This window comes from Oncorhynchus mykiss, chromosome 10, assembly GCF_057628025.1.
Source record: "Oncorhynchus mykiss isolate SJ-2025 chromosome 10, ASM5762802v1, whole genome shotgun sequence".
NCBI lineage: Eukaryota > Metazoa > Chordata > Actinopteri > Salmoniformes > Salmonidae > Oncorhynchus > Oncorhynchus mykiss.
This window is the reverse complement of record NC_143031.1, coordinates 33,187,961-33,207,487: the sequence shown is the minus strand read 5'-3', so window position 1 is coordinate 33,207,487 and position 19,527 is coordinate 33,187,961. Positions and strand designations below refer to the sequence as shown.

The following is a 19,527-nucleotide window of genomic DNA, read 5'->3' as shown; positions in this document are numbered from 1 at the left end:
GGAAACTAAGAGATATTTAACAATGTTAAAAAATATATATATGGGTGTCGCTTTTTATACTGCCAGACCAATTTAATCAAGAAGGGGATTCGCAGATTAATGTTCGATTTTGAGAAAGCAGTCCTCCCTCACCGCTTTTTCCCGTTCACGTCACTGGCCATAGCCCGGTACATTGCAGTTCAGCTTAATCGAACTCCCTCAAGATATTTTCTCAGCATTAAGGACACGTCACTGGAAGGAACAGCGATTTATCCGGTCTGTTTGAATGATAGCTCATTAACGAATCAGGAATGAGATAGTTTCCTGAGGTCCGACGCAAGACCAATAAACACGTTGCATAGCTTAGTTGGGTGGGATTCAGAGGCACACAAGGTTGTGTGTGAGAAAAGTGTATGTAACAGGAACGGAGTGGGTAAGTGCCGCTCAAAATAGCTGGCAAATCAACATATTCAACGAGATAGATAATTGAAATGCTATGTGGTTCTGTTTGTATGCATATTCTGAAATTGTGTAATTTTGAGAGTAAGTGGAAGAAGAGCTTATGTTCGTTCATACAGCTAAAGTTAGCTAGCATGTAAAAATAAGGCACAGCCCAGATTCCATTAAACTCGAGCCGTCTTTTTTACAGGAACGTAAAACCCACCAGATGGCTAACCATTTATTGCGTTTAGGACAATGCATGCATGCAGATTATTTGCTAGAAAATTAGCTACATTAACGACATTCGCTAGCTACTTGCATTGAACTTGACAATTCCTTAATGTCAGCTATTTAGCAGAATTTCTCTATTACCGGTGTTGCCATGTCTACAACATTAATAGCCTGGGTGAATTAATTTGGTTGGTCAAGGCAGAAAAATAACTATGAATGTCAATACAAGGAAAGTTTGCAGCCTAGACTGAGTTGCATCCATTTCCTGGTCTGATTCCTCTCGCCACATCCAACCTGGCGGTGCGCGTGTCCTTATCTGGTTGGAACAGAGTTGGGCACGTCTTTAAACTCAGTCAGTGATTTCATTTGGCAAATAGTGTTAGTATTGTGTGTCAGGGGAGAAGCTCCAGGTGGTATCAGATTTTAAGTACCTCGGCAGCATACTTGATTCCAACCTCTCTTTTAAAAAGCATGTGAAAAAGGTAATTCAAATAACCAAATTCAACCTAGCTAATTTCTGATTTATACGAAATTGTTTGACTACATTTGTAGCAAAACTGTACTTCAAATCTATGATACTCCCCCACTTAACATACTGCTTGACTAGTTGGGCCCAAACTTGCTGTACAACATTAAGACCTATTCAGTCTGTCTACAAACAGGCTCTCAAAGTGCTTGATAGGAAGCCCAATAGCCATCATCACTGTTACATCCTGAGAAAGCATGAGCTCCTGAGTTGGGAAAATCTTGTGCAATACACCGACGCATGTCTTCTATTCAAGATCCTAAATGGCCTGGCTCCCCCTCCACTCAGTATTTTTGTTAAACAGAAAACCCAAACATATGGCAGCAGGTCCACAAGGTCTGCCATGAGAGGTGACTGTGTAGTTCCCTTAAGGAAAATCACCTTTAGTAAATCCGCTTTCTCTGTGAGAGCTTCCCATGTCTGGAATACACTGCCATCAGACACACCTAACTGCACCACATATCACACTTTCACAAAATTCTTGAAGACATGGCTTAAGGTCAATCAGATTTGTGAACATGGTCCCTAGCTGTATGTTGCCGCTTTCCATGTCTGTATCTTGTGAGGTGTGGAAACACTTTGTTGCTTTTATGAAATTTGTCTTGCTACTTTTTGTTCTATGTTGCTCTTGTCTATATTGTAATTGTTTTTAATAACCTGCCCAGGGACTGTGGTTGAAAATTAGCCGGCTGGCTAAAACTGGCATTTTTGATTAATGTGCACTGTCCCTGTTAAAAAATAAAACAACTCAATAAACTCAAATATAGACATGGATTAATATATCGTGTGATGTATTTAAAATTCGTCAAGTGAGTTTTTCAACAAACACAGTAGTAGAACTTACCCGACCTGAGTTTGTATCCTGAAGCACCATGTTTAAAAAAAAAACAGAAATGCAACAAAGAATAATTTTTATTGAACAGATTTGCCTCATGACCGAGTTACTGATCAAGCTACTAAAAAACTGAATGACTGCTGCTCTGACTCATGTACAAGCAAGGCAAATGTGGAATGGTGCTTGCTGCCTCACACCTACACGGTTAATTTAGATTTTCTTCCCAACAGGTACTAAGGGATAAGCTAAGTTATCCCTCCCTGCTTGAAGATGACGAAGTTGGGCTTCTTGCGGCTATCCTATGAAAAACAGGATACGCTGCTGAAGCTGCTCATCCTGTCTATGGCTGCAATCCTCTGTAAGAACACACACTTTACATCCTTTTCGGTTACTCTTCACTTATAGTATTCATTTATTATTATTGAAGGCTGTTGTCACCTGACTCTGACATGAGTAGAGATGATTTAGACTTGCTCTTTATTTCCCCCTTATCCCCAGCCTTTTCCACCAGGCTTTTCTCTGTGTTGAGGTTTGAGAGTGTCATCCATGAGTTTGATCCGTAAGTCCACTACCTTATTTTATGATAGTCCCCCCCCCCCCAATTGTTCAAATTGATGCCAGTTTACTATTGAAATTCAAATGGTGTTCAAATCCCTTGCATGCTTTGTTTCTTCATCGTCAGGTACTTCAACTACCGGACAACACGTTTCTTGGTAGAGGAGGGATTCTACAACTTTCATAACTGGTTTGATGACCGGGCATGGTACCCTCTGGGGAGGATCATCGGTGGCACCATTTACCCAGGTAGGTGGGATGACCTGTTCAACACAAGACTGTACTTGAAGTTATTGGGTGACTATCTAAACATTAGAATGTTCCACTAAAAGAGACTGTCCTGTGTTAAGGTGGCTTTGGTCATCAACTCTATTGTCACCTTTTTCCCCCCTCTGTCGTAAATATCCTTTCTGTGGTTGTGTTGGCCTTGTCCACACATTATTCAGCAACGGCAAGCTAACACTGATAGAAGCTACTTGCCCTTTGTTAACTCTTTCTATTCTGTCTGGGTTCCCCAAGGCCATTTTGTGTACTTCATTGAGGTAGGCAGCTTCGTGGTGTGGACTTGTCCTGTGTTAACTCTTTGTCCTGCCCTGTCCCCCAGGCCTGATGATCACATCTGCTGCCCTGTACCACGTCCTGAACTTCTTCCACATCACCATCGACATCCGTAACGTCTGCGTTTTCCTGGCTCCCCTTTTCTCCTCCTTCACTGCCATTGTCACCTACCACTTTACCAAGGAGCTCAAGGTAGGTTGCAGCACATCAGGTAGAAAGCGTAAAGAAACAAAGGTAACCTACAAACTGAAAATGCTCAAGTGCTCTGAGATGTACTTGTTTCCATGGTTTTCAAATCTACTGTCTACTTCTTGTAGGATGCAGGTGCTGGGCTCTTGGCTGCCGCCATGATAGCAGTGGTACCTGGCTACATTTCCCGTTCTGTTGCCGGCTCCTATGACAATGAAGGTACAGAACATGCCTCTTCCCCACAGACATGCCCCTCTAAAAGACTTGGCCCTTGTTGTGATCTTTAAGATATTTTCTTGTTTTTCTGTCCAGGTATTGCTATATTTTGCATGCTGCTGACATACTACATGTGGATCAAGGCAGTCAATACAGGCTCCATCTACTGGTCCTCCATGTGTGCCCTGGCTTACTTTTATATGGTGAGACTAATGCCTCTAAAATAAAGGAAAATATAAGGAACTTAGAAACTGAAAATTACAGTAACTTGGTCCCTGCTAAAGGTTGACACTACTTGTGAGGCTTATCTGAAGGAGACTTACCATGGCTGCGTTTAAGATAAAGGAAAAATAGCAAACAACATTGTTACACTATATAGCAAAAACGTTAAACCAAATGAACACAACCCTTATGTCTTTGTCTGCAGGTGTCCTCCTGGGGTGGCTATGTGTTCCTGATCAACCTCATCCCCCTCCACGTGCTTGTCCTCATGCTCACCGGCCGCTTCTCCCACCGTATTTACGTGGCCTACTGCACTGTCTACTGCCTGGGAACCATCCTCTCCATGCAGATCTCTTTCGTCGGCTTTCAGGTAAACACTTACCTGTATTCTCTCCCTTCCAACGCATACACAGCTGCTGTCCAGATGTTGCTCTGGACATGCAGTTAGACTGCATGTTATCTTGTGACTACAACATGGGTCCATAAATATTATGGCCCAGTATGATTTTTCAAAATAATGATTATATATCCTATTATCACAAATGTTTGCCATTGGAGGGATTTTGGGATATTACACTCACTCCGTTCACCTCCTTGTCTCCATTGAAGCCTGTGCAGTCGTCTGAGCACATGGCAGCATTCGGGGTGTTTGGCCTGTGTCAGATCCATGCCTTTGTGGACTACCTGCGCAGCAAGCTGAACACTCAACAGTTTGAGGTCCTCTTCAAGAGCGTAATCTCCCTGGTGGGCTTCGTCCTGCTTTCTGTGGGCACCGTGCTCATGCTGACCGGTAAGAAACTCGCCAAGGATCCGCACAGGAAAATACACTCAATCAAGTACAGCTTAAGTATTTGAACTCTGGGCCAGACAAATGTCTCTACTCGGTAATATAAGTTTCTATTTACAGACCTTTATAGTTGTTCAAAGCCTGTTTGTTCTTGATGATTAACATATACACTAAACAAAAATATAAATGCAACAATTGAAAAGATTTTACTTAGTTACAGTTCATATAAGAAAATCAGTCAACTGAAATAAATAAATTAGGCCTGAACATGGATTTCACATGACTGGGAATACAGAATATCCATCTGTTGGTCAGACGCCTTAACAAAAAAGGTAGGGGCGTGGATCAGAACTAGTATCTGGTGTGACCTCCATTTACCTCATGCAGCGAGACGTGTCTCCTTTGCATAGAGTAAATCAGGCTGTTGGTTGTGGCCTGTGAAATGTTGTCCACTTCTCTTCAATGCCTGTGTGAAGTTGCTGGAAATGTTGACCCAGAGCATCCCAAATATGCTTCACGGGTGGCATATCTGAGTATGCGGGGACATTTTCAGCTTCCAGGAATTGTGTACAGATCCTTGCGACATGGGGCCGTGCATCATCATGCTGAAACATGAGGGGATGGCGGTGGATGAATGGCACAATGTGCCTCAGGATCTTGTCACAGTATCTCTGTGCATTCAAATGAGCATTTGCCCACTGAAGTCGATTTACGACGCCAAACCGCAGTCAGGTCAAGACCCTGGTGAGGATGACGAGCAAACAGATGAGCTTCCCTGAGACTGTTTCTGATAATTTGTGCAGAAATTCTTTGGTTGTGCAAACCCACAATTTTATCAGCTGTCCGGGTAGCTGGTCGCAAAATATCCCGCAGTTGAAGCAGCTGGCTGTGGAGGTCCTGGTGTGGTTACACATGGTTGTGAGGCCTACTGCCCATTTCTCTAAAATGCGGCGGTGGCTTATGGTAGAGAAATTAATATTTAATTCTCTGGCAACGGCTTTGGTGGACATTCCTGCAGTCAGCATACCAGTTGCATGCTCCCTCAACTTGAGACGTCTGAATTGTGTGGCACAACTGCACCTTTTTAGTGGCCTTTTATTGTCCCTAACACAAGGTGCACCTGTGTAATGATCATGCTGTTAAGTCAGCTTCTTGATATGCCACACCTGTCAGGTGGATGGATTATCTTGGCAAAGGATAAATGCTCACTACCAGGGATGTAAATACATTTGGTGCTTATGGAAAATGTCTGGGATCATTTATTTCAGCTCATGAAACATGGGACCAAGACTTGGTTATTCCTAGATCAAAACATTCTCTAAATTTGAGGTCCTGCAGATTAAAAAGTATTTTAGGAACATACAGATGTGGTTAAAGATAAAACGCATAACCCTATACCCAATAAATATCAGAAATGCATAACCCTATACCCAATAAATATCAGAACCAAGTGATTTGGTAGTGCCTTGTTCATTTGTCTCAACTTGACTGTTGTGATTGTGGTGTTTCTCAGGGAAGATCTCCCCCTGGACGGGTCGTTTCTACTCGCTGCTGGACCCGTCCTATGCCAAGAACAACATCCCCATCATCGCCTCTGTGTCTGAGCACCAGCCCACCACCTGGTCCTCCTACTACTTTGACCTGCAGCTGCTTGTCTTCATGTTCCCAGGTAAACCCACTCAATCAGTCTGAAATGGTTTTTGCTGGTGAAATGACACAGCAGAGGGATGTTTAGGTAACTGGATTGATCAGAATACTGTTGAGACAAAGGTACAAATCACATGTAAAGAAAAACATTGCGACGATTTAATGAACCTGCTTTTCTTCCTACTGACAGTGGGTCTGTATTACTGCTTCAACAACTTGTCTGATGCCAGGATCTTCATCATTATGTACGGAGTCACCAGCATGTACTTCTCAGCTGTCATGGTAAGTCGGCCTGCAGATTAGCTCTTGGATGAGAGGAATATTTGAAATGTGTAGTGTCTAATATGCCAATATTTACTTTTGTAGTAGGAATTGCACATGGTACCTGTCAGTGCTCCCCTAGGCTCCATCTATCCATAATATTCATGAAGTCTGGCAACGCTTGATTAGTTTTCCCCTATTGTATGTTGTGCAAGCAGATGAGCTCCCAGAAAGAGACTATGTAGCAAGTTATGTTCAACTGATTTTGCTGCTTCTCTCCTCAGGTGCGTCTGATGCTGGTCCTGGCCCCAGTCATGTGCATCCTGTCAGGCATTGGTGTGTCCCAGGTCCTCACCACCTACATGAAGAACCTGGATATCAGTCGGCCAGACAAGAAGAGCAAGAAGCAGCAGGACTCCACCTACCCCATCAAGAACGAGGTAAGCGAGGACGGATACATCAAGGCATCATGATGCAATATTGGCCCCCAGATGGCACTGTTCAATAAATGGTTGTTACTGTCACCTAAATGCAGCTTTGGCATGTAGCCATTTGATACTGGATATCATTCCAACTGATGAAGTCAGGGCATGCATTTGATAAGGGTGATCTTTGCCTGGTCCAGTTACAACCCTTAAGCACTGTAGATCTGAAAGTAGAATTAGGTCCCTCATATCCTGTACTATTTTGTCCACCAGGTGGCCAGCGGGATGATTCTGGTCATGACCTTCTTCCTCATCACCTACACCTTCCACTCGACCTGGGTGACCAGCGAGGCCTACTCCTCCCCCTCCATCGTCCTGTCAGCCCGCGGCGGAGACGGCAGCCGCATAATCTTTGATGACTTCAGAGAGGCCTACTACTGGCTCCGCCACAACACCCCAGAGGATGCTAAAGTGATGTCATGGTGGGATTACGGCTATCAGATAACAGCCATGGCTAATCGAACAATTCTAGTGGACAACAACACATGGAACAACACGCACATCTCCAGAGTTGGCCAGGTGAAGTGTTTTATTTTTTTCTTCTCTGTATTGATTCCTTTACATGGGACTGACATGTGGCAATCCTATCATCTTAATGTGTGGTTGATACTCGTGACTTCTGAACTATATATGAACTGTGTGTGTCTGTTGACCGGTAGGCTATGGCGTCCACCGAGGAGAAGGCCTATGAGATCATGCGAGAGCTGGATGTCAGCTACGTCCTGGTCATTTTTGGTGGACTGACGGGATACTCCTCAGACGGTAAGTCTACAATGCCAGTGGAAACTATCAATGCCAATCTCTCTTGGATTATTACAGCTTCTTATTATTCTTCAGCTTCTTATTATTACAGCTTCTTAACATATCTGTTTCAGATTAAGTTGTCATTGCCACATTCATGAATCAGATCAGTGGTAAATGCATTTATTGGTTTCATTTTTGATAAGATGAAAATGCATTGAATTTAAGCTTTTGTTGTTTTCAATTTAAATGCATCTTATTTTTAAGGTTCATTTGATTTTGGGGGTGGGGTCGCAATAAATAATTGCGGAAAACATGGGGTCCCCAGAAATTCTGGTGGTAAAAGTTTGAATACAACTGCATTAGATAATCTTTAACTTAAAAATATAACTCATGCTTTGGGTCTGCCAACACATCTCTCTCTCTGTGCAGACATTAACAAGTTTCTGTGGATGGTGCGCATTGGGGGCAGCACAGACACAGGGAAGCACATCAAGGAGCACGACTACTACACCCCCACTGGAGAGTTCCGTGTGGACCGTGAGGGCTCCCCTGTCCTGCTCAACTGCCTTATGTACAAGATGTGCTACTACCGCTTCGGCCAGGTCTACACAGAGGCCAGTGAGTAACCCTGCCTTATTATGACACTGTGGGTGTCAAGCTTCTATTCATCTTGGCCCTAGTCCTGATGTTCTAATCTTTGTTCCAGAGCGTCCCCCTGGCTATGATCGAGTGAGAAATGCTGAGATCGGCAACAAGGACTTTGAGCTGGATGTGCTGGAGGAGGCCTACACTACAGAGCACTGGCTGGTCAGGATATACAAGGTATATATCCTTGCTATGGTATTCTACTCCTCTGTATTTACAGTATACAGTCACAGTCACCTGTAGAGTACCAGACCAATCCAGACTGAATCACTACCGGCCGTGATTGGGAGTCCTATAGGGCGGCGCACAATTAGCCCAGCGTCATCCGGGTTTGGCCGGTGTAGGCCGTCATTGTAAATAAGAATGTTCTTAACTGGCTTGCCTAGTTAAATAAAAAAATAATTCCAGAGGCTTATTTTTAAAAAACATTTCATGTAGACGCTACATGAAAAAGTTGCGATGTGGGAGTATAAATTCTATTTCCTTATTTGATACCAAGGAGTCAAAATATTTTATTTTTACGATTTATTAACAGCCTTTTTTTTTAACCTTCAGGTGAAAGACCTGGATAACCGAGGGCTATCACGGACGTAAAGCCCGCTGACCCATCAGCGTTCATAAACCCCTTTTAGCACTGAGAAAGCCTTCCCCTGTGGTCTGCAGATGAGTGTGAAATTAAACTTTTTATTTTTTTTTAATTTTTATTTTTTTTATTGTACTTTTGTTGGGAATTGCAGATACATTTTTTGTATTTTTTTTTACCAATGTGGCGTTTCTCTCGTCTGGGAATGGCAGGAGGTGGTGTTTATTAATGTCCAATCAAATGTCAAATTATTTCTGCAGTCAATGGCCAAAATAACAATATTGTCAGTCGGTGAGCTTTGATTTTAATAATGTGGTCAATAAAAGCGGGATAAATGTGACTGGCATGTTGTCCGTCTAGTTTTGAATTTGCGTTGTATTTACATTACCATGGGCAAATACGTTTTTCCCAAGAGCTTTGAGTCAAGATTTAGCAACCATGCAACTCTTTAAAAAAAAAATATATATATATATGATTTTGCTTGCTGAATACCAAATGCATACAATAAGCAATCATGGGAGATGATATGATTTGAACTGGGGGGAAAAGAGGGTGGGTACTACTGTGTATATACAGTTGAAGTCAGAAATGTACATACACCTTAGCCAAATACATTTAAACTCAGTTTTTCACAATTCCTGACACTTAATCCTAGTAAAAATGCACTGTTTTAGGTCAGTTAGGATCACGCCTTTTAAGAATGTGAAATGTCAGAATAATAGTATAATGATTTATTATTTCTTTCATCACATTCCCAGTGGGTCAGAGGTTTACCTACACTCAGTATTTTGGTAGCATTGCCTTTAAATTGTGTAACTTGGGTCAAATGTTTTTGGTAGCCTTCCACAAGGGTGAATTTTGGCCCATTCCTCCTGACTTGGCTGGTGTAACTGAGTCAGGTTTGTAGGCCTCCTTGCTCGCACACACTTTTTAGTTCTGCCCACACATTTTCTATGGGATTGAGGTCAGGGCTTTGTGATGGCCACTCCAATACCTTGACTTTGTTGTCCTTAAGCCATTTTGCCACAACTTTGGAGCCTTGGGGTCATTGTCCATTTGGAAGACCCATTTGCGACCAAGCTTTAACTTCCTGACATGTCTTGATGTTGCTTCAATATATCCACAATTTTCGTTCCTCATGATGCCATCTATTTTGTGAAGTGCACCAGTCCCTCCTGCAGCAATGCACCCGCACAACATGATGCTGCCACCCCCGTGCTTCACGGTTGGGATGGTATTCTTCGGCAGTTTCTTCCTTGCTGAGCGGCCTTCCAGGTTATGTCGATTTATAGAACTCGTTTTACTGTGGATATAGATACTTTTGTACCATTCTTTTCCCAGTATCTTCACAAGGTCCTTTGCTGCTCTTCTTGAATTGATTTGCACTTTTCGCACAAGTATGTTCATCTCTAGGAGACAGAACGCGTCTCCTTCCTGAGCGGCATGACTGCTGCGTGGTCCCATGGTGTTTATACTTTCATACTATTGTTTGTACAGATGAATGTGGTACCTTCAGGCATTTGGAAATTGCTCCCAAGGATGAACCAGACATGGGAGCAATAATTTTCTTTCTGAGGTCTTGGCTGATTTCTTTAGATTTTTTTTTTCTCCCCTTGATGCCAAGCAAAGAGGCACTGAGTTTGAAGGTAGGCCTTGAAATACATCCACAGGTACACCTCCAATTGACTCAAATGATGTCAATTAGCCTAAGGCCATGACATAATTTTCTGGAATTTTCCAAGCTGTTTAAAGGCACAATCAACTTAGTGTATGTAAACCTCTGACCCACTGGGATTGTGGTAGTGAAATAATCTCTGCATACAATTGTTGGGGAAAAGTACTTGTGTCATGCACAAAGTAGATGTCCTATCCGACTTGCCAAAACTATAGTTTGTTAACAAGAAATTTGTGGAGTGGTTGAAACATTTTTAATGACTCCAACCTAAGTGTATGTAAACTTCTGACTTCAACTATAGGTAGGTAGTGGTACTTGTGGTCATGTTTCACAGAAAAGGAACAAGTTATAATAAATGGGTCACCAGGTTCCTCAAGATCCAAGACTTGTCAGAACTTTTCACTAAACACAATTTCTGGATATTAGACATTTCTTTTTAGAATTCCATCGTGAGGATGTCGACGAAATGTGTGGTAAAAATGAATCTATTAAATAAATTAGCAAGTATAACTGAAAGTTTAACATGATCTTCCAATAATGACCCTTTTTTTCCCCTCCCCAAAACTGTACGGTTCTTTTGTTTGCTAATTTCTCTGAAACAAAGTGAAGCCTGGCCTAGTTATGGCTCGTGCTCTGTCAATCAAATGTGGTGGGTAGGATGCCTTGGTTTAAAGGTTGGCTGTATTAAGCATTCATCTTTTTAGAGCCTGAGGTACGTCAAACACCCATGTAACTGACATGCCAACCCAAAATAATGTTTCCAATATGTCAACTGAAGAGTCATAGGTGCTGGACTTACTGCTGGTCCATCCTGAAATATATTTTGCTGCTTGCTGTTTTGGAGTAGGAGGGTTCAATCAGTTCAGCAAGGTTTGTCTCATCAAATCCTTAATGGGTTTTTCTTTTTAAATCGCCTTTAGAATGTATGACCTTTCATTATGTATGATACACCTTAATTGCGTTGTAATTTCAGGTGAAGAAATTGTCTGAAGGGGCAAGGGGGGCATCTTACAGTAATTTGGTTTTCAATGTTTTGGCTGGGCATTTGGATATACTGTCAGATCCAAAATGATTGTCACCCTTGATAAAAGAAAATAGCAAAATACATTTTTTATATATATTTTTTTAAAGGGGAAATATTTAACAAGTAATACAAAAACAATTATTGTCACCCCAATTATTGTCACCTGTTTTCAATACGCACAATCTGTTCCTGTGCAAACAAGATATTGGTGTGCTCCGCTCGCCTTGGGCTGCAACATGCCCAGGTAGCCTTAGCATCTCCCCGGCTCCTGTCCACACTGTGCCCTCTTCACTGTGAAGAGCCTGTGTTGCAGGCTAGCACACACCAAACTAGCCTTAGTCGACAGGACCCTAACATGGGGGCCGGCGTCCCCGATGGCTCACCAGAGGCGATGGATATCCCCACCGGGAATCATGGAGTAACGGCTAGTGTGAGCGCCATCCCCACCAGTTCTCAGTGTAGACCGACAGGGCGTGTGCAAACGTGCTGTGTATAAGCTGGTGATTGCTACTGCATTGGGCCAGGTGGAGACCACCAAAGCTAAATGGGCAGCCAGGCAATTATTACCAGTCTTCCCAGAATTGCCTGGAGGAGATTACTCGTACCTGGAGTACATCTTTCTCCTCCAAGAACCCTGTTCAAGGTGGGTCAGTGTTGACATGGTGGGGATTGGGTTTGCCCACATGCCCCCCATCGAACACCTGGTGGCTTCCTATCTACGCCCCAGCCAGAAGTCCTCCATGACCTTGACTGGCCCCACCTTACCAACCAAGTATGAGCGCTTCCAGTCCTCTGTGACAGAGGTGGTCCACAGGTCGGTCGCCACAGCGGTGAGGGTTCTCAGCACTGCCTCCATGTTCTCGGCATACCAAGCTGAGCTACAGGAAGAGCTGTACACACTGGAGCCAGGTCTATGGGATGAGATCTTTATTGCCACAGACCTCAACCTGCATCTGCTTAAAGCCGCTGTCCAGGCGTCAGGAAGAGCGATGGGGCTCATGATATCCCAGGAGAGGGCTCAATGACTCAACCTTTCCACGGTGTATGATAGTGAGAAGCTGTAGATCCTGGAAGCTCCAGTAGACCCTAAAGGCCTTTTCGGTCCCACCGTCAAGATGATACAGAAACCGTGTGAGGAGAAAAAGAGTGAGGGTGAAGCCCACGAAGATACAGCCCTGTGCCTCACCACACCTTCGCCCAGGCTGCAGCAGGTCGACCCCCCCCCCGACCTTTAAAATCCCAGCAGCAGAGAACCTTGGACCCTAAGGGACCCTGGTTTAAGAAGCCTCCCTTCCCACCCAGAGAACTGGCAGGCATGCAGTGTCAAACTGGGTACAGGGCACGATAGACAGGGGATGTAGACTGCAATTCGATGTCACCCTGCCTCGATTCAAGGAAATCATATACACTAAGGCTCAGGGGGAATCACCGCGTGTACACCGGGAGGAAATCACATCGCTAATAGGGAAAAGGGCAATAAGAAATGTTCCTCCCGAGCAAAGACACTGCGGCTTTTACTCAATATTTCCTGGTTCCAAAAAAGGGGGGTGGCATACACCTAATCCTAGATTAATGTGCTCATGTGAACAGGCACATGAGAAAGTACACATTCAGAATGTTGACACACTGCTCTGCTATGTTCTGTGTGCCCAGGTGATTGGTTCGTATCCGTCAACCTGAAGGAAGCTTACTTTCGCATCTCAATATACCCTCCTCACAGGAAATTTCTCAGATCCGCTTTTCAAGGCGTAATCTACGAATTTCTGGTGCTCCCTTTCGGCCCCTCATGTTTTTATGAAGTGTACGACGCAGCCATAGCCCCACTCAGAGAGGGGCATTCAGCCGATGACGTACATGGATGTTTGGTTGCTGTGTGCGCAATCAAGATAAGAGGTCTTACAACATAGTCCGCTTCTCTTGGAACACCTGACATTTCTAGGTTTCAGAATAAACACAGTAAAAAGTGTTCTGATTCCCACGCCAACAATCTCTTTCCTAGGTTTAATCCTAGATTCTGTATCATTCAAAGCTTTCCTTTCAGTGGAACATATAGTAACTTTACAAGATTGCCTAGCAGAAGGAACCTGGTCTCTTTGAAAACATACCTGAGTCTACTAGGTTTGATGGCATCGGCTTTAGTAGTTATTTGGATGTTTGGATATGAGAGGGTTTCAATGATGGGTCTCTTCTCTAGGTCTGTGTTTGAGGAATGGTGCACTAAATCACAGACAGTGCAATTCCAGTGCTCTGTCCCGGTAATCCTGTCGTTTCTACAGGAATTATTAGAAAAAGGAAATGCCTTTTCTACTATTAAGGTATATCTAGCAGTTATTTTGGCTTGTCGTGTGGGTTTTGGGAGCACGACAGTGGGGCAACACCCCCTTGTCGCCTGTTTTATGAAGGGTGCATGTCGTTTGAGTCCGGTGTCCAAACAGCTTGCCCCGTCATGGGATTTATCAATTGTTTTGAATGCTCTATGCCAACAGCCTTTTGAGCCCCTGAATCAGGTAGAGCAAAAGATGCTTTCATTTAAGACTGCTCTATTACTAGCATTGGCCTCCGCCAAGCGTGTAAGTGACATTCACGCACAATTTGCACCCGGTATCAAATCAAATTTTATTGGTCACATACACGTAATTGGGTATCATTACGGCCTAACTCAGTCTTTATCCCGAAGATTATTAACCCATCTTTGATATGTCTTCCCCTTGAGCTGGTAGCTTTTTATTCCCTGTTGTTTTTCTCTCTGGAACATCAACGGTTTTATATGTTGTGCTCTGCGCATCTACATGGACAGGACTAAGGGATTTAGAAAATGTGATCAGTTGTTTGTTTCCTGGCCGAAACCTCACACAGGTAAAGCGCTCACTTAACAATGCCTCTCTCACAATGCCTCTCCTCTGGCCTACACAAGTAAGGGTCTTCAGTCTCCTGCTGGCCAACGGGCTCATTCCACTAGAGGAATGGCTACGTCCTGGACTTTATTTAAGGGCATATTTGTCCAAGATATTTCTCTCAGCAGCGAGTTGGGCTTCGCCTCATACATTTGCGAAGTTTTATAGGCTCGATGTCACTGCACTGACCCTGGTGCATACTGTTATACGTGTAGGATCTTGGGGCAAAACCCATTTGTGTGATACATTGCACAGGGCAGTTGGTTGTCAGGATAAGCTTGTCTGGCAATACAGGGGTCAGTATATCCCATAAGTGAAATAACTAAATTAATAATTGTAAGAGAACTTTAGGTTACAACTGTAACCCAGGTTCTCTGATAGTATGAGTGAGGTATTTCACTTATGGGGTATACTGACTCCTGTATTATTTTTAAAAGACTCAGAGACGATGTGTTGGACTTTTTTTTATAGGGTAGGAGGGACACCCTTCCCCGACACGTCTTGATGTCCAGCCAATCATGGCTGGCGTAGTGTAATAAAGGCTTCTGACAAATACGCTGGGGGCGTATCCCATAAGTGAAATACCTCACTCATACTATCAGAGAACTGGGGTTACGGTCGTAACCTAACGTTTTTCAAAGCCAAACCCACCACTGGTGTGCATTGCCAAAGAGCTCTATTTTAATGTTATCTGACCAAAGCACTGGTTCCAATCCAAGTGCCAATGCCATTTAGCAAACTCCAGATGGGGCTGTGATCAGATGACATACAAATAGAGCTCTGTCTCGCTCTCTCATTCAAAGGGGCTTTATTGCCATGGGAAACAGAAGTTCCAAAAGAATAGTCATTACAAATGTCATTGTGTGTTGTAATGATGTACAAATGGTTAAAGTACAAAAGAGAAAATAAATATGGGTTATATTTATAATGGTGGTTGTTCTTCACTGGTTGACCTTTTCCTGTGGCAACAGGTCACAAATCTTGCTGCTGTGATGGCACACTGGTATTTCATCCAGTAGATGTTGGAGTTTGTCAATCAGGTTTGTTTTTGAATTCTCTCTCTCAAAAATGGAGGAACTTATTTAGAATAGTGAATTTGGTGATTTGCTAACACAAATAACCTAGGTCAATACAGTAGCATTTAAGTGATTTTATAAGTTATATAATAAAATGCCTCCCTATCCCATCTGGGGTGTTGCAGGCAGCCAGTAGTTTAGGAATTCTATTATGGTTCAAACATTCAAAAGTGCAGATGGATGCCTTCTCAGATGAAACCGCCCAGACCCTCCAAAATGTCCCATGACCTCATCTCGAGACATTCGATTGGCTAACATGAGTTTTCCCTGACAACATCCGGACCAATCTTATTTGCCGTTATACAGCGCGAAAGTTGAATGGGTTTGTTTTGTGAGAGTCGTTTTAGCTTTTGTCTGTGACCTTCGGTTTTCCTCTGTCTACAATACATTCAATAACAAGGTACGCGCTAGTTATACCTTCTGGATTGAAATGTACACCCGACCTGCTATTTTTCCAGCAACCTCTTACGCTCTGTTTCCTACGTTGCAAGCCAACGTGGTCGAAAACGTTCATAATATATAACAAAGTATTACTAGTAGGTAAACTGCTAGTTAGGTAGGCAACGCGGTCGAGAGTGAGACGTAGTAAAAAATACTAGATCTGTTACTGATCATCTATATTTATATTTTTTTAGGACAATCGAGGATCTGCCTTTTGTGTCCGAAGAAAATGGCCACAGTTACAAGAAAGAACACCAATTTAAAAACGGTAAGGTAAATATGGGTGCGTTCGTAAATTCTCTCTGGCAATCTAATCCGATTTCAGAGCAGAATTACTGATGAATTTAGGAACGCTCAACACCCGTTGAATATGGCGGGTGTCAGTAAACGTCGGGGGGAAAAACGTAATTAAATTGTTTCCAGTAGCACAGCACAGTCACCAACGGTCTGTATAACATGAAAACAGCCTAACCAGCTCTGCTAGGGCGAGTAAAATGGTCAGTGTGGTGTTCTCTCATTTTGTGTCTAGAAGTAGCTAGCTAACGTTAGCCAGTTAGCTTGGGTGCTTGACTGCCGTTGTGAGGTCAGAACACTTGGATCAACTTGCCATAGCGTTCGGTGTGCGCTCTGATCGTTCCGGAGGCTAAACGCTCTGAATTTACTAACGCCCAGAGCACACTCTGGCACTCCAGGTTGAATTTATATATCTTGTTTCTTTGTCCTGTCTGCTATTATTAGGGCAACAAAGAGAATGCCAAACCAACAAGTGGATCCACTAAGTGTTTAATTACCCGAGCTGCTCCTACTAAAACAGTGGCTGCTCAATCTGCCCTTCTTCATTCCAAGAGCAATAAAAAGGAGGACTTGGGAAAGGGAGAGGATGCTCTAAAGAAGGTCAAGACCGAGCAGAAAGATGTGATGGCAACAACCACTGGCGATACGAAGAGACGCAACACCTTCAGCCAAGCCTTCCTCACCAAACAGGCTGTCAGACAGAGAAAGCTGGTTGCAGACGCCCCAAAGCCTCCAGCTACCGTCCCTGTCAAACCTGGCACATACAAAGGCAAGGTTGTCCAATCTAAAATAAGCTCCTTCAGGAAGCCTAGTGGCCTGGGGGGAGGGCTAGAAAGCAAAGCAGCTGCGAAGAACGCTGTGCCCAAAGCTAAGAGCCAAAAGCCTGGAAATTTGACAAAGTCCAAATCCGTTGCTGATTTGCCTGGGCGTGGCACGTTTAAGCCCCCCCAATCATGTCAACCCTCAAGATCCAAGTCTGTGTCCAATGGGCCTCCTCCAGTCTCCAAGTGTCCAGTCCCAGCTATACGCCGTCCCACGGGCATTCACTCTGTAGTCCCTCCTTTCAGAACTGCTCCATTTACCACAGCTTGCCCAAGCTCCACTAGGTCTGCCATGACATCTAAGGGGAAAGAGCTACCGCAGGGCACCAAGCCTAAGATGACAGTGGCAACTGACAAGAAGGTTCACAAGATTCCAGTTGCCAGTACCCGAAGCCAGTACAGGGCTAACACAGAGACTGCTGAAGAGAGAAGGTTTGCGATTATTATTATTTTTTAAATTACATTCTTGGAAATTGTCAAATAACTGGGTCAAGTGATCAAAATTGTTATAACTGATGTTTTTGATTCCCAGGACAAAGCTGGCAGAGTGGCTGGCATCCAAGGGAAAGACTCTGAAGAGGCCTCCCATATCAGCAGTGGCACCCCCAAAGTCTAAACTATTTGTGCAGCCAGAGCCTGAAGTGCACCCAGAATCCACAGCTGTCTCTCAACTAAAGACCAATGTTGCGCCTCTGCCCGTTGACCAGGATTCACAACAACCCGTTGATGAGCCTGAACCGACTGTTCGGCTTAAAAACAACCAGGTGGTCATTGAACAGGAGGCAGCCTGTGCCTCAACTCCACTGACAATGAACATAACATTGGACCTGCTTGACAACTCTGATACAGATTTTCTTCCTGTTGATCCAGAGGTCAGAATGAATGATGTAAGAAACCTATATACTGTTTTATTCATCAAAACTCTTAAATATAACCTAATTGCCTCTGTCATATGTCTCATCACAGATTGTAGTCAACCATCGTGATGCATTGGAGAAGCCCTCAGCATGTGTGGATGGTACATTTTGTGGTTAATGCATTTACATTCACAGCGAACACAAATGCAGACAAATTTACTTGCTCATTTGATGTCTGCCTTTTTGAAATTATGCAACACAGGCTCAAATAGTGTGAGATGAACTTGTTAACTGTAGTAACGTGTTATATTCTTTGGTGTTTCTGTTTTAGAAGACCCGAATGAGAAAAGGGATGAATCTAAAGTGAAAATGGTGGAGAGACTGACAAATAAGGAATTTGAAGAAAGAAATGAGTCTTCTGTGAATAAGGATGTTGAAGTGAAATGTGAAGTGGGTGAGGGAGCTTCAGAGCAGAAAGTAAGGAAGGGTTATATTGATGAAGTTCATGACGACGGCGACTGTTTGATGGAGACGACACCAGAGGCAGACGGTACATCATCGGTGGTGAAATACAGTGTGACGACAACTCCATACCTGCAAAGGTGAGATTTCTTGTCTTTAAAAATACCTGCTGTAATCATCACTTCCATTTATAGCAACTTCTGGAGGTCATGGAGAACAGCACTACTTTACATCTCTATATTGAAATGTATATTCAACTGACATGGCTTTCAACTAATCACAGAATGCTGTCCATCTCTTTCCCCTTTCTAGTGTTAAGAGAAAAATCGACGGTGAGGCATATGCAAGTGGTTCCAGGCGAAAGAGCACCATCAAGGATCTGAATTTTCTGACACCAGTCCGTCGTTCCTGTCGCATCCAGCGAACGGCATCCCGCCTGCCTAGGATGCTAACAGACCATGACACCTGTGTGTCCTCGCTGGCTGAGCTGGTGAAGCTGGACGACGATGCCAATGCCTACATCTACAGGAGGAACCCTGCCCTTCTGGCAGACCTGCCTGACCATCCCAAAGACCTGGAGAGGTTCTGAGTCTTTGGATGAGTGTGAAGAAGAGGCCTGAAAAGGAAGATAAAACATGTGGAGTTGATCGGCACTTTACAGAAGGGGTATTAAAATAATGAAAATAGATTTGCTATTTTACATAATGTTGGTTAATCCAAATTGTGATAATATGGACTGTGTGGCAGACTAATATTACTGATCCACTAAGACTTGGTGCCTCAATTAGGCATGCCTTTTTGTTCTTCTGTTTCTTATTTCTCTTTGTGTTGTCACTTCTCATAAGGAAGACTGGTTTGCTATACCTTGATCTGCTACACCTCCTATTCTATTTGTTATTGTATATATTCTGTTTTTATGACTGTATTGTTTGTTATTTTATTGGCAGAGTTGATACATTAATATCTACCACAAAGTTTTACCATAGATTTAATAATGTACACCACCTTTTATCGGCAAATCTGTGTTGCTCATCAAGGAAAAGTGACATTATTTTTTTAAATAAAAAAAGAAAGCTAAA

The 19,527-nt window shown here is 43.3% G+C and overlaps 2 protein-coding genes across 3 annotated transcripts; both read left to right on the top strand.

Moving 5' to 3' along the window:
• Positions 1 to 190: 190 nt before the first annotated feature.
• Positions 191 to 9,244, top strand: LOC110533669 (dolichyl-diphosphooligosaccharide--protein glycosyltransferase subunit STT3A). The gene is made up of 17 exons (XM_021618107.3): positions 191 to 412; positions 2,243 to 2,370; positions 2,511 to 2,571; positions 2,695 to 2,816; positions 3,172 to 3,317; positions 3,443 to 3,533; positions 3,627 to 3,733; positions 3,958 to 4,122; positions 4,362 to 4,542; positions 6,053 to 6,208; positions 6,377 to 6,468; positions 6,732 to 6,887; positions 7,146 to 7,451; positions 7,592 to 7,694; positions 8,106 to 8,294; positions 8,383 to 8,498; positions 8,877 to 9,244. Exons 2-17 carry the CDS (start codon positions 2,283 to 2,285, stop codon positions 8,913 to 8,915), a joined length of 2,118 nt encoding a protein of 705 aa, XP_021473782.1. The 5' UTR covers positions 191 to 412; positions 2,243 to 2,282; the 3' UTR covers positions 8,916 to 9,244.
• A 6,573-nt stretch (positions 9,245 to 15,817) lies between these two features.
• LOC110533668 (cytoskeleton-associated protein 2) lies at positions 15,818 to 19,527 on the top strand. Of its 2 annotated transcripts, none has more exons than XM_021618105.3 (7): positions 15,818 to 15,973; positions 16,209 to 16,282; positions 16,753 to 17,561; positions 17,662 to 18,016; positions 18,096 to 18,147; positions 18,318 to 18,588; positions 18,761 to 19,527. In XM_021618105.3, exons 2-7 carry the CDS (start codon positions 16,244 to 16,246, stop codon positions 19,035 to 19,037), a joined length of 1,803 nt encoding a protein of 600 aa, XP_021473780.3. In that variant the 5' UTR covers positions 15,818 to 15,973; positions 16,209 to 16,243; the 3' UTR covers positions 19,038 to 19,527. The 2 variants fall into 2 exon arrangements, with proteins under 2 accessions (XP_021473780.3, XP_021473781.3); XM_021618106.3 differs by having other exon boundaries at positions 15,819 to 15,973; positions 17,662 to 18,001.

Coding starts and splice junctions, on each gene's coding strand:
- LOC110533668 (XM_021618105.3), top strand. CDS start 16,244: ATGGCCACAGTTACAAGAAAGAACACCAATTTAAAAACG. Junction 16,283..16,752: donor AGAACACCAATTTAAAAACG/GTAAGGTAAATA, acceptor TGCTATTATTAG/GGCAACAAAGAGAATGCCAA. Junction 17,562..17,661: donor GAGACTGCTGAAGAGAGAAG/GTTTGCGATTAT, acceptor TTTGATTCCCAG/GACAAAGCTGGCAGAGTGGC.
- LOC110533669 (XM_021618107.3), top strand. CDS start 2,283: ATGACGAAGTTGGGCTTCTTGCGGCTATCCTATGAAAAACAGGATACG. Junction 4,543..6,052: donor CACCGTGCTCATGCTGACCG/GTAAGAAACTCG, acceptor GGTGTTTCTCAG/GGAAGATCTCCCCCTGGACG. Junction 7,695..8,105: donor GACGGGATACTCCTCAGACG/GTAAGTCTACAA, acceptor CTCTCTGTGCAG/ACATTAACAAGTTTCTGTGG.